General features: G+C 48.1%; 1 protein-coding gene and 1 long non-coding RNA gene across 6 annotated transcripts in view; one reads left to right on the forward strand and one right to left on the reverse strand.

The window, feature by feature from the left end:
* LOC144152979 (cubilin-like) overlaps positions 1-12,751 on the forward strand; it is a 276,959-nt gene that overhangs the window by 228,692 nt on the left and 35,516 nt on the right. For all 3 annotated transcript variants that reach the window (XM_077684590.1, XM_077684593.1, XM_077684591.1), the window contains 2 exons: positions 5,145-5,352; positions 6,218-6,426. In XM_077684590.1, the coding sequence (XP_077540716.1) occupies positions 5,145-5,352; positions 6,218-6,426 (417 nt within the window). The remainder of the gene's footprint in view (positions 1-5,144; positions 5,353-6,217; positions 6,427-12,751) is intronic.
* LOC144152980 (uncharacterized) overlaps positions 1-12,751 on the reverse strand; it is a 99,416-nt gene that overhangs the window by 40,761 nt on the left and 45,904 nt on the right. For 2 of the 3 annotated variants that reach the window (XR_013319262.1, XR_013319260.1), the window contains exon 3: positions 10,304-10,410. This is a non-coding gene — a long non-coding RNA (uncharacterized LOC144152980). Of the gene's footprint in view, positions 1-2,658; positions 3,194-10,303; positions 10,411-12,751 lie in introns of those variants that run through there. The other variant, XR_013319261.1, reaches the window with a different exon arrangement.

Below are 12,751 nucleotides of genomic sequence, written 5' to 3' on the forward strand. Positions count from 1 at the left end.
AGCGTTGCATGGGCTCTGCCATTTTCGCAGGTTGCTTGGTGCTGTCAGACTAGCTCTGCGAAGTTATCTATCTCGCCGACTGGATCTGATTGGCGGAGAAATCCACTCAAAACTGTTCTACATTGCTTTTCTGATTTAAAAAGGTCCATTTTTCGGGCTCGAGAGCAACCTAGGCTCAATACCCATATGTGTGGATCGTGAGCAGCTTTTTTTTTTGTTCTTATAAGCACACGCGCTTCTCTCGGATACGAGAAAACAAACCTGCGCCCAACTGGATGCACAAGTTATTGTCCCCCGCCGCCGCTAACCTGTACCCATCGGGCCTTTGGGGTGGCGAAGTGGTTAGGTTGCCGGTTTCACACTGAGCTTTTCACGCAGGGCTCTTGAAAATAAACATCCACCCTCGAATGGAAAGATGTAAAAGCTAAGTTTTAGGTGCGGAGTACCTTAGGACCGCACAATGTCAGTCCGCATCCGCGCGCATAGCATTTACAATCGCAAAAAATTCACACAGGCACCGTCAGGATTCGAGCCTGTGTCTAATAGACCAGACAGAGTTAGTGTCAGTCGTCTTACCCATTGGGCTGCGACCATTTTTTTTTTTCTTTACTGCATAGAAAACTGCACTTTTTACAGCCTACAAGAGTTATGAGTCGCCCATGAAGATGCACATCACTGCAGCTTAAATAAGCCGTCCATCAAAACTCCGGCAAGCAGACGCACGCGTCCAACAGATGAAGCCATTCTGGTGGGTCGCTTTGCGCCGCATAAATGCTCCGCACCAACGCAGCTTGCTCCCGAAAAATGGACTTCATTGGGCGAGGGGGTTCCGCGTGCCTGTCCGTTATGCGGCACTTCCACAAGCTATACAATACCGTCACAACAAATATATCATAGGGCACTCCAGTAACATCCCGAAAAGGCAAGAACCGGATTGTATAAGGGGTAATGTACATGTTCTTTTTAAGAGTTTGTTGCAACACACCCCAGAAAAACACCGCATCCCGGCACAAAACAAAACAATGATCAATGGTTTCAGGTTGATTACATTAACGGCAATGGTCAGACCAAGGTATAGCATTCCTTTATATATGCAGTTTAAAGAAAAACGTTTTTGCATTTGGAGGAAGACACATACGTGTGACACGCTTCAAAACACTGTCCTTATGGTGGCCAATGTAAGTCTGGCGATAAACCAGCACTGGAAACAGACTCTCTAATAAAGTGTTCGTCAAAGCCTTCCTGGAAAGGGTAAACAGATATTCCAGGGAAAACCTCGCAGTAAGGAAATGAAAGGTGTCGACCACCTCCTTTAAAAAGCCCCATGGCGGTTTCGTACTAACTTCGCCCTTGGATACAAGCAAAAACGGTAAATGAAAACTTATTCGCTGTTGAATAACAAGTAACAACAACAGCGGGCTACGACCATGAGTTATTACCCGAGAGTCAAACGGCTTACTCCCTCGCCTGTAACGGTAGGACGTCCCAATGTCCATCCCCGTCCATCCGTGTGCGCACCACCATCAAGCGAAAATCAAGCGAAAGTCTATTTGAGCCACGAGTTGCAGTTTCATTTAGGAAATAATCAAGGTGCAACTCACGGCTCAAATCGAATGACGGCAGGAGTGCAAATCCGATGTCACTCGGGGCGCAACTTGGATGTCATTTCGAGTCCCCGTACTCCGCACCCTCGCCATCATCCACGGAGTGGAGATGCTGCCATTTTTTTTAGATTCACTCAACAGCGCGGCGTGAAAAGCTCATAAAGGAACCAACCTTGGCCTAATTGAACAAATCTGCCTACATTTTGCCGGCTTCCACTGGAACAAAAAGCCATAAGCCATATATGGCGATCCTTAGTATATCATTAGAGTCACAGCTTCACCAACATCGCAGTCCGAGTTTTGTGTCCCCTTTCCCCCACATTTTAAGTAAGGGGTAATAAATCACGTGAAAAAATTGACCGTCTATCTGCGCTTTTCGTTGCAAATGCTCCCCTTCGCTTTCCCGCTCATCCCTCATGTGTTCCTCTTGCGTCGCGCTCCTCGCAAGGTAAACACGCCAAAGGTTTGCTCAAGCCAATTTAAATTTACCGCGTTCCACCGCTCCAGGTCAAGCCTCGATGCCAGCACTGCCGTACGGCGCAAATGCGCGTGAATCGAGGCGCCCTACTTCAACGTTTATAGAAACGCGTTGCCCTAGTCCACGTGCGTTCCAAGCGGAACGTGGAACCTATCTAATGGAACCTTTCGTAACTGTAGCCGTTTGATTTCTTAATATGCCGCCAGAAGCTATCGTAGCGCGGGCGACAGCAGGCGACAGTGTGATTTTTTTTTTCTGTAGTGGATGTAGTATTTCATTTCGCAAAAATCAAGCATCTATGTATTTTTATAAAGGAACACTGTAAATATCCCTTGTGTATTAATTTTCTCTGTCATATTTGCGTTATGTCTTGTTCTTGTTCAACAAAGTTGACTAGTATGAACATATAAACTGGACTTGGGCGTTTAGATTTGGCTGTGAGCATATAAAACTATTTCGCAGACTTCGTTTCACTTTGGCCGGGTGGCTGAATCGAGCCACAGACACACAGACAGCCAGACAGACAGACCAAAATTTCTGTGTTTAAGTAGCCCAAGAAAGACTATCATCGTCTTTAAACACAACGCCAGCGACATTTTCGAGCGCGCGTTACCAGTAAGCATCAGTCTCGAAGACAGGCTCGTCTCCTCCGGCGTCGACACGTAAGGCCGAGAATGCGACCGGTGACCTGGGGCGCAGCACCCCCTCCCTCGGCTCGCCAATCTCCTCGTCCGGCAGACAAGGGCAAAGTTCAAGCCGCGGGGCTGGCGCAGGCCCGAGAAAGGGGTGCTGCCCCCTCCCGACTGCAGCGACGGTGTCGTCGCCTGTCCGTGCAGGGGGGAGGGGCTGCCGTCATCGATCGAAACCGAATCGGGGAGCAGGGGAGAAGACGCCCAGCTCCAGCTTCCCCTCCGAGGCCATTTATTTTCCCCCAATACGAGGCGGCGCCGCTGCCGACGGCTTCCCGGTGCCCGTCGTCGGATATGTGAGCGAGATATGTGCCGGGACTTCCTCGCCATGCTTCTCGCGCCTCGGGGGAAGAAGGCACCACCACGCAGGCGCGCTCTGCTGCGGCCGCCCGTCTTCTTCTCCGACGTGGGCGGGCGCGACGCTGTCGTGAAATGACGGAGCGGCGGGGTAAATTTATAAAACGGAACACCTTCTAAGGTCTTTGCGCGATCTCACAGTCCGACAAGTTGTTCCGACTGACTACGCTCCACGTACATTTTGATAAGCACTGGAGGATGCAAGCGGGTGGTGGAAAGGGGGGAGGGGCTGGGGCGCTCCTGTACCCGTAACTTCGTAACTTCGGTTTCGTAACTTCGAATCAGCGCATCTAGTTCTGGAAATTAAAGTGACTGCGCCCTCCTTGGAGATTTTTTTTTCTTCTTTCGATTTCACGCAGGCATGATTTTTTAATATAAAAATCAACAAAGTTTCGAAACACTTATGCCAGCGTGTATTTCTATGCCTGACTGACTTGCTGTCATTCCTTGCAACAGAACCTTTGATACAGTGAGGACCTACAACCTTCTTATCCACGCTCTGACGCTGGGGCTTTACCCAGTGAGCCAGCTTTTTTCATACAAACATACGTCGTAAACCATTGGGACGCCTTCATACGACACAGGCTATCAGCTCGTCCAACGGGACAACGCTGACACGCTGACACTGCTGGAGATATACTGTATACACCGCTCGGATTTCACAAATTACCCAGATAAAAAACACAGCGTCATTTATGCTAACGGTAAGTGCACGAATCAAGTGCTCGTGGTAATAACAAACGAAAAAACAATCTATTAGAAACTGCAAAGTTGGGGACAGGATACATATTTGAATAACAGCAAAAATAAGAGGTGTTCATTTTAGCTGCAGCTCAAAGAACGCATTTTTTTTTTTTTGCGCACTCTTTAACGTTTGTGGTTCTTGTCTGCATTTTTACCGCGAAGTACTCAAAAAACACATCGAGAGGGCATAAGACCGGAACAGTAACTGCGTAGCTAGATTTCCTTCACTGAAACGGGAGGCCTTCATGCGGAAAATTGGTGCGTCATAGTTAATACCACGTATCACTTCGCTCGCACCCCGTCTCTTCGCCAGCACGCGACAGCGGGGCTATTCGATTATCAATCTCAGACTCAGCGCGGAGTCCCCGGGTATGTCAAAGACTCTCTTCGCTGCCTAGTAATGAATATACTGTTAGAAACGAATACCGGATTGCACCTCGCACAGTTCGCGATGTGCCCTGGACTGATAATCGGAGAGCCACAGTGTTTCCAACGGTATGTAATTGTCATACTGCCAACTTGCGGACGTTTCAAATTAACGAACGTTCCACCCGTGAAACGGAAAGGACTTCTCGCTATGCTTGGTGGTGCATTCTGCGTGCATTGAATAATCCTTAATGTAAGGTCCCGTTGATTATTCGCCTTAACTAAGGTTGATATCTTGATTGATTGATTGATTGATTGATTGATTGATTGATTGATTGATTGATTGATTGATTGATTGATTGATTGATTGATTTTTAAGTGATACATCTGGGTATTTTGGGTCGTTTTTATTCTCCCATCTTACAAGTCGGCGGGCCATTTGTGGAATATAATATCAGCGAGCCAGCAACGTATCGGTGCTACCGATTACGCAAGTGCACTGGCGTCCTTTGTTATAATAGGACTAAGTGAGGTGCGGTGACTTTGCGTGTCTCCGATATCGTATTGGAGACGATTAGGCGGATCAATTGCCGGCAGTTATGCAAGGCTAAGTCCACCTCATCCAACAATACATACTACAACTACTACTACTACTGGACACTGCGAAACGCGAGGATGGGCAGCCGCGGTGCCCTCGCTTCCACTTTTGAAGCACATTAACACCTTCCCGAGGCTTAGATCCGTCCCCGACGTATCCCGGCAGAGTAAAAGGTCTACTGCTCGTGGCGTGAACGAGCGTTATCGTTTCTGCTCTTCTAGACAGTTGTGCGTCACTGCTAAGGAGGTCATGGTGACGAAGCGAGAAGCTGCTCGTCCGCAATGACTGGCGTTCTCCTTCCCGTGCAGCGCGGTTCCTCCTGGGCCGTCCGGAGCCGTCGTCGGTGTGCAGCTTCACCATCTACGGCGACCAGAAGCGCGAGGGCGACTTCTTCTCCCCCACCTACCCGGGCGTGTACCCCAAGAACCTGCAGTGCCGCTACCGATTCCTGGGCAGCCGCGGACAGCGGGTGCGCCTGGAGTTCCTCGACTTCGACCTCTTTTACGGTGGATCTCAGTGAGTACATTCCCTCTATACCTGATATGGTGGCGGTGGCTTTCTCTCGCGTCGGTCATCGTGACGAATCGCTTCTCGAAGGGAGTTCTGAACTCCAGCTTTCATCTCCGAGGCACGTTGAGACACACTCACAGCCCATCACGCCTTACCCTTGTATTCTGAGTCGTCCCTCCACTCCAGCCTCCAGCGGCGGAGATCCTTAAAATCGATTTCTCCATGCATACGCATTGTAGAATCCACCCCTCAGCCGAGTGGAGGGAGCAAATGGAGTGGAGGAGGGACTCAGAATACGGCCCCTAGTATCAATAACTTAACACTAAGATAAGCTTTGGGGTTGAAACGACCTTATATAACTTGATTTTGGTTGGCGTTCAGTTTATTGGCCAATCCCCTCGGGATATAGGAGGTATGTGTCGAAAGGCGGTTTTTTTTTTTTTTTTAGGAACTACTACGAGTTTTTCTGATAAAAGTCGTACAAAGCTTTCTTTTGGTTTACGTTTTGGCTTGGTTTTGTCCGCGTCAATAATGTTTGCTTTTCCTCACTACACTAGTGCAAGCGACGATGCATGCTTCACAGGGAGTTCCCTTCCGGATCAGGACGCGGATGGCGCAAAACCGTGGTTGCGTCCCACATATAAGTTGTCACTCTGAAAAATATCGGAAGTAATAGAACCAGTTGCACAACTTTAGTTTCATTCTTAGCCAAGGTTCTATACACGATAGTAGCCATTCCCATTTCAGGAACACAAACTATTTATAGTGCCCTTTCTACAATGATGAGCATCCTTCATTCTATAACGCTATTCTTTTGTGCTGAAATGTTTATCACCTGTAACTAAAATGCTTGGTCCGAACTTCTTCGCAGTTGTCCCTTCGACTACGTGAAGATTTACGACGGTAACTCAAGCGAGGACACGCTGATAGGCACCTACTGCGGCCAACAGCGCAACCTGGTGGTCTACTCCTCGGCCTCGAACCTCTACGTCAAGTTCACCACACTACGCCGCATGGCGGACAGCCAGAACCGTGGCTTCGCCGGATGGTTCGAGTTCGGCGAAAAATTCGTCAACCTCGGTGAGAGCGGCCCGGCATTTCTTTTTCCAATCCTCCTAGACCTGAAAACGTGGCTACAACGCGTTTCAGACTACTGAGCGTTGCTCCTAATTGAGGCATTAAGTGTACAGACATAAATCCCTCGTTTAGGGCTTACTGAATATACGCAAACTATCGTTAGCATACGTTACCTGGACTGGAAGCATTTTCCGCAAAAATTGTTAGATATGCTAGCATTATGCTCATGGGATCTGTAAGGTTTGTTTATACATCACGTCAAATGAGTTCCTTCAGAAAGACGCACCATGCTCAGGGGTTAGTTTAGGAGTAGTAGCATAACTAGTAGTACGAGTAATTGAGAAAAAAGGTAAAATCAATGATGTAGATGTGATGTTCTAAGCTCAATGATATCTGCTACTCGATTTCTAAGCACACAAACAAAAGGCGATAGATAGAGCAATGCTTAAACCAGATGCTAGGAATTAAAAAAAGCTGTGGTTGATTCCTCTGTCATAGGAATCGGTAAAACACGAAAGTGAAATGCGCAGCGAAATCTGCGGCTTAGCATGATTTGCGGTTCGGCGGCTGTCTTGTGGGTGTGCTTGGCGAGCGACGTCCTGCTGGCGGGTCGCTTCGGCAAAGGTGCACTGGCGTCATTTCCGTGACGGATATGACGTCAGTGAAATCTTGGTGTATGCCGGCATGAAACACTTTCGTGTTAAAATACAAAACCCGAAAACGAACAACCCTAAGTATAAGTTACTCTTTACTACTAAAGGTTGCTTCCCCGCAAGAAGACCCTGTGTGCAGGGGTGCACCATTTACAGGCCACGTGCTTCCTTGTACTGGCGTCACTTCCGTGACGGATATGACGTACGGATATGACGTAAGTGAAATCTTCGTGAATCCCGGAATAAAACGCTTTCGTGTTAAAAATCTACGTCAGTGCTTCAACGCGGTGCAGAAGCAGAAAAAGAAATCTTTTGAACGCTTGCTGGTCGAGCGTTCTAAACTTTCTACGCCTAGAAAGCTCCTCTCAAAATTATTTTATTTTAAGTCACTCTGCATCGCCTCAACCCATGTTGTTGAATCATTGTTGTCTCCTTGAATTAATACGCAACCAACATCTCTGTTTTGTTGCAAACGGTATAGAAATTGTAGCGGCAGAGGCGCACGATTACGAAAGTGGCTACGTGGAGTCGGCTGGAACTGTAGCTGCCGAATGGACGCGACTGCGCTATCAGAGCACCCAAGTCCGCGGGCTGGAAAGACTGAAGTGCCCCGTTGAGAGAAATCAGTTCTCGGAACCCTACCACATTGGCCGTGCCACAATGTGGTCGTACAACATTTGAGTTATCATCTATGATGGTTTTTTTTTTTCATGTTAAGCGGAAACCTATCGGAAATTTCGTGTGAATTGTGTTTGTACTTAAATGCGGTTGTCAAATAATAATGATGACCTGTCACGATAGAGTGTGTTATTGGCTTTTTTAGCTTAATTTATCCGCGCGTTCTTTAAAGTTAGAGCGAGTAAAGCGGGTTAGAAGGGATTTGCAGTTTGAGTCATCACATTTCCCAATAAACGATTTTCTTAGGAATCTTCTTTTTTTTCTGAAAGAGAAGGGGGAGTCTCTGTTCTGCTGCAATCCTGAAGAAAACTGGAACAGCTGAGTAGCTCGGCATCGTTCTGTTCTTTGAAGCTAATGCGTTTTAAACGAGGTCTGATTTAACGTTAGGAGCATACCCGATTTTTTTTTTTATTTCCACGCACTCCGAGGCTTCGTACGGCCTTTAGGAAAGTAACGCATTCCTTGATGTGGGCAAGTAAAAAACGACGTTATGCACTCTTTTATACCGGTGAGCAATACAGTCGTAACGGGCTTACAGGACGCGAATGGCTCCACGCAGCAGCAGTCCGTCTAACCGAATTTCAGCCGACGTCGCTCATGCAAACTTTATGTTGTGTCAGTAATCCAAATCTGGCGCTGCGTAACGACAGGTTACTTCATTTTTTTTCCCCCTGTATGCTGCTATGTTGTTGGCTCCAAATGCTCTACTTGAAACCGTACTGGCCGACGGTCGTGAAACGGGCATGAGAGTTCGCTCAGGTATTTCGCTTGAGAAATGATGGACAGAGAAGCTGCATATTCCTACCAGCCCCCCGGAGAGCACCGGTGCACACGAGCTGGTAGCACTAGTAGAAGGGGCACGAACATTTTGCCTTTCTTTTCTCTTACTGGGTCTCCCTTTTTACGAAGTGGCGCAGCTGTTGCCCTAAAAAGCAAGAAAAGCGTAAATCTGATTTCTTTTAGAAGCGACTTCTCTGCGCTTTTGCAATCGAGCGGCTCCGTATAACCCCATTTCCCATCTAGTTGAAGGCTATAGGTTCACCCCGAGTGTTTTTTTTTTTTTTTTGCCTTGGTGTACCGCACCGACAAGTGCTCTATATTTCTCTCTTCTTCCTCTTCTTTCTTTTTTCACGATGTGTCTAGATTTATCAAATTGATAATGTTTTGTAATTTGTTAGTCCTAAGGCAAAAGGACAAGGTAGATTTACGCCCGTCGTTACAACCTAATTTGTTTCGGCCCTCGTAACTGCTTGGTTCTACAAGCAATTAAGTGTTTTTGCGCGTGTGCGTGCGTGCGTGCTTGTTTATATTACGCCCGTCGAACTCAGGGGACAGAATGTGAGCAATCAATTCTTTACAAGACCATTCAGTGTCATCGTTTAAGGATGTAGCAACGCGATTAACACGCGAGCCGTTGATTGAGTGCCCCTTTTTTTCCACCAGGCTTACTAAGTTTCTAAAAATGCCGTCACTCTGCGGGTGCAGCGAAGCGGAAGGCATGAAAACACCGGAAGCATTCTCCGCTCTCAATTTTCTCTTGAAGAGCAGTGGGGAGAGAACTGCTCCTTGTGGGGTGCCTATGGAGGGGAGCGGAAGATTTGGGCTGATGATGGAGTGTGTGGAAGGGGCAAAAGTAAAGAGTTGTGAACGTTGCTAAATTTTTGCTCCTTTTTTGCTCGCTAAACTCATGGATTATTCAAAGTAATCTATGAAAGGTTCCGACGGATAAACTTTTAAAGCGTCCAGTCTGTTTCAACATACGTTCAATACAACAAAAGCAATCGAACGCCCAACGACGCGGAACATTCAGGGAACCCTTGGATTACTAGAGGCCGGCTTCCTACGGCTCTTCCGTTATTTCCACTTCATACCGTTCGAGTTTCGGGCCCTGCCTTCAACCTCCACGGGAGCAAACAACGCTCCAAAAGTAAATTTACTCTGACAAAAGAACGGGAAGACACGCGGGGAGAAAAAAAAACGCCGATATTGTACAAATGAGGCAAGAAAAAAAAAAGGAACAAAAACGCCCCGACAAATTTGCCGCCGCAGCACCCAGTTCATTGTTTCTCCTTATTGCTCGGTCCTGCCCAGCGCCTGCCCCAAATGTGATTGGCTTAATTTACTCCGGTTCGTGTGCGGTCCGGGCGCGAAATAAAAAGGGCCGGGCACTTCGCCCCCACCGCCCTCTCATCCGCCTCCTCTTCCTCATCCCTTTTCCTACCGTTCCGTTCTTCGTTCGGCGGCAAACTGAGGGAGCCGCGGGAACGCTAGGAATTCCGCGACACTCCTAGGTAAAAAGGAAGCCTACCAAGTACGCCCTTGAAGTGGTATTTGCAACAGGCTTCCCCTTTTTTATATAATGGTCGAGAACAAGAAACAGGGGAGATACGCAAGTAAGGTGGAATGAAAAGCGTCCATCAAGTGCCGAGGAAGCATTGGGAAACGCTGCGATGCCGAGGCCTGCTTTCTAAGGTGGGAGTTGTTGAATCCTGCTCCAACCCGCGTCGGCGTCATCAGCAGCGGCAGCAAAAACCAGATTCATCGATTACCTGCCACGGCTGCGGCGAACTCGCGGCCGCTTGCAACGAGACGCTGGGGACTCGCCAGGAGAGGCGGCGTTTCTTGCCTTCTTTGTTTGTTTATTTGTCTGTTTGTTCTGCAAGAGATGTAAAAGGAGGGCCACCGACGAGTAAACGTAAATGAATCAGCAAAGAAGTTGCACTGTGAAACCTCGTTAACACGCATTGATTTGCATCGTAATTGCTGTTAAAACCACAGTTAACGACCTGGTTTTCCACGGATTGATGTTGCCGCTAAGCCGGGTATTCAAGCAGTTGGAAGAAGAGCGAGTGTGAGATTTTTTTTTTTTTTTTTTCGTAGGGGTGACAGTTTTATTGCATCGGGTTGACGGGGGTGGGAGTTGCGGCTGCTATTTACATTCACTGTCGAATTTAGTTCGGATGTGATTGTCGCGCGTTGGGTTTCTTGCGGACTTCAGCTTTTTTAGGTTTTTAGGTGCGGAGTACCTTAGGACCGCACAATGTCCGCCCGCATCCGTGCGCATAGCATTTACAATCGCAAAAAATCCCACAGGCACCGGCAGGATTAGAGCCTGTGTCTGGTAGACCAGACAGAGTTAGTGTTAGTCATCTTACCCATTGGGCTGCGACCGTGAGTTATTACCCGAGTCAAACGGCTTACTCCCTCGCCTTAACAGTGCGGCGTACCTTGGGACGTCCCAATGTCCGTCCGCGTCCATCCGTGCGCACACCACCATCAAGCGAAAATCAAGCGAAATTCGTTTTGAACCGTGAATTGCAGTTTCATTCGGGGAATAATCAAGGTGCAACTCACGGCTCAAATCGAATGACGGTCGGGGCGCAAATCCGATGTCACTAGGGGCGCAACTTGGATGTCATTTCGAGTCCCCGTACTCCGCACAACTCGCCATCATCCACGGAGTGGAGATGCTGACATTTTTTTTTAAGGGGGGGAAGGGGGGGGGGGAGGGATTTTCGTCCACAGCATGTAATCTTTCAGGATGTTTGCCCACGTCGCACATCAGGCGTTCTAAAAGAGTAAGGTCGACTGGCATGTGTGTTAAGGCGCGGAGTTGAGGACTAAGTTTCTGGGTTCCTGTCAACTGCGTGGGGTTGGGGGTTTCGTGTTAGCTCAAGAATTAGTAGCTTCAATTGCGCAAGGACTTCCTCGATGCGATTTTCGAGGTTTGCGGCGCGTTTTGCTGGGAGTTTGAGTGTTATTTTAGCTGAGCATTTTCAGCTGGTAGCGTTTAGAGCTGGGGTCCGGGATTACGGCGTAGCGTCGGAGGGGGAGGGGGGGGGGGGAGGTAGGAGCAGTGCGTGGGGATGCAACGGTGACTGCAGGCGAGACATGCAGAAAGCCTCCCCTTCAGCCTATGGTGATGATAAAATACTAGAAGATGTGCCCGAACATAACTTGGATATCTTTTTGGACAAGTTGTGAGTGGTGTTCCCGGTTAAGAGAAAGAACTCATGCACAGAACATAGTACATTTGTGACTAAAAGAAAAGTTGACAACCAGTGAGCACTCCTGGTGATGATTTTTAACAGCGGAGCAGTTGTTACTGGCTCTAAGTTCACCCTTGCAGGAAAAAATACCAGCGTGCCTCGCGGCGATCGCCCAGCGTCTCCGGCGCTCGCAGTGGCGTTAGCAAAAAAAGGAAAAGAAAACTGGCAAAAACCCCGAGGAGTGAGAACACGGCGAACACTTTTGAGCACGTGCCTCGCGGCGACAGACGAGTCCCCGGCTCGCGCAGCGACCATGAAAAAAAAAAAAAAAAAAAAAAAACCAACTCCAGCGTTAATGCTAACGTTGAAAAGACACCCTGCTTGGGAGAGGTCACCGCGACCGCCGGATTCTCTAGAAGCCATTATAGACAATTGAAGACACGGCTACGTGTGTGCAACTCCTTCCCGAGAGGACTTGCAGGTCTCGCCACCGCTGCCTCGAGTCGATGACGAAGTGCTGGTGGAAGTCTGCAACGCTGAGGATGACTTTGCATCCACCACTCGCCGCTAGAAAGACGACGACCTCTTTGATGCGCATGACGACGATAACTACCACCGCAACTATGCAAATAAACAATGTTACTATGGAAATAAACAATGCTACTGAAACTCAACTATGCGTGTCCGGCAATGCTCACCTACAACAGCTCGCAATTCACGTCTTGCGCGTAGGTGCCAGCATCCCTGATTTTTTTTTTTTTTTTTTTTGAGGTCGTACTTAGCGCCTTAATAAGCACCTCGGAAGAATACTTATCCTTCCAACAAGCCGTGGAAGTAAACATGATGTGAGTAACACTTACGGATAGGAAATCAGCGCCTTGGATGAGTGAGCGAATTCTGGTTGACGAGCCCCCAGGCCTCGCAAAGTTGCGTCTAGCAGCTTTTATGCCAGGGTAGCCTTCATCATTGTAATGTTGGAAATAAATTTGACTTTGACTTTGATCTTAG

Source organism: Haemaphysalis longicornis, unplaced genomic scaffold (genome assembly GCF_048455015.1).
Source record: "Haemaphysalis longicornis isolate Haplotype H1 unplaced genomic scaffold, Haemaphysalis longicornis Haplotype H1 scaffold_9, whole genome shotgun sequence".
In the NCBI taxonomy this organism is placed as follows: domain Eukaryota; kingdom Metazoa; phylum Arthropoda; class Arachnida; order Ixodida; family Ixodidae; genus Haemaphysalis; species Haemaphysalis longicornis.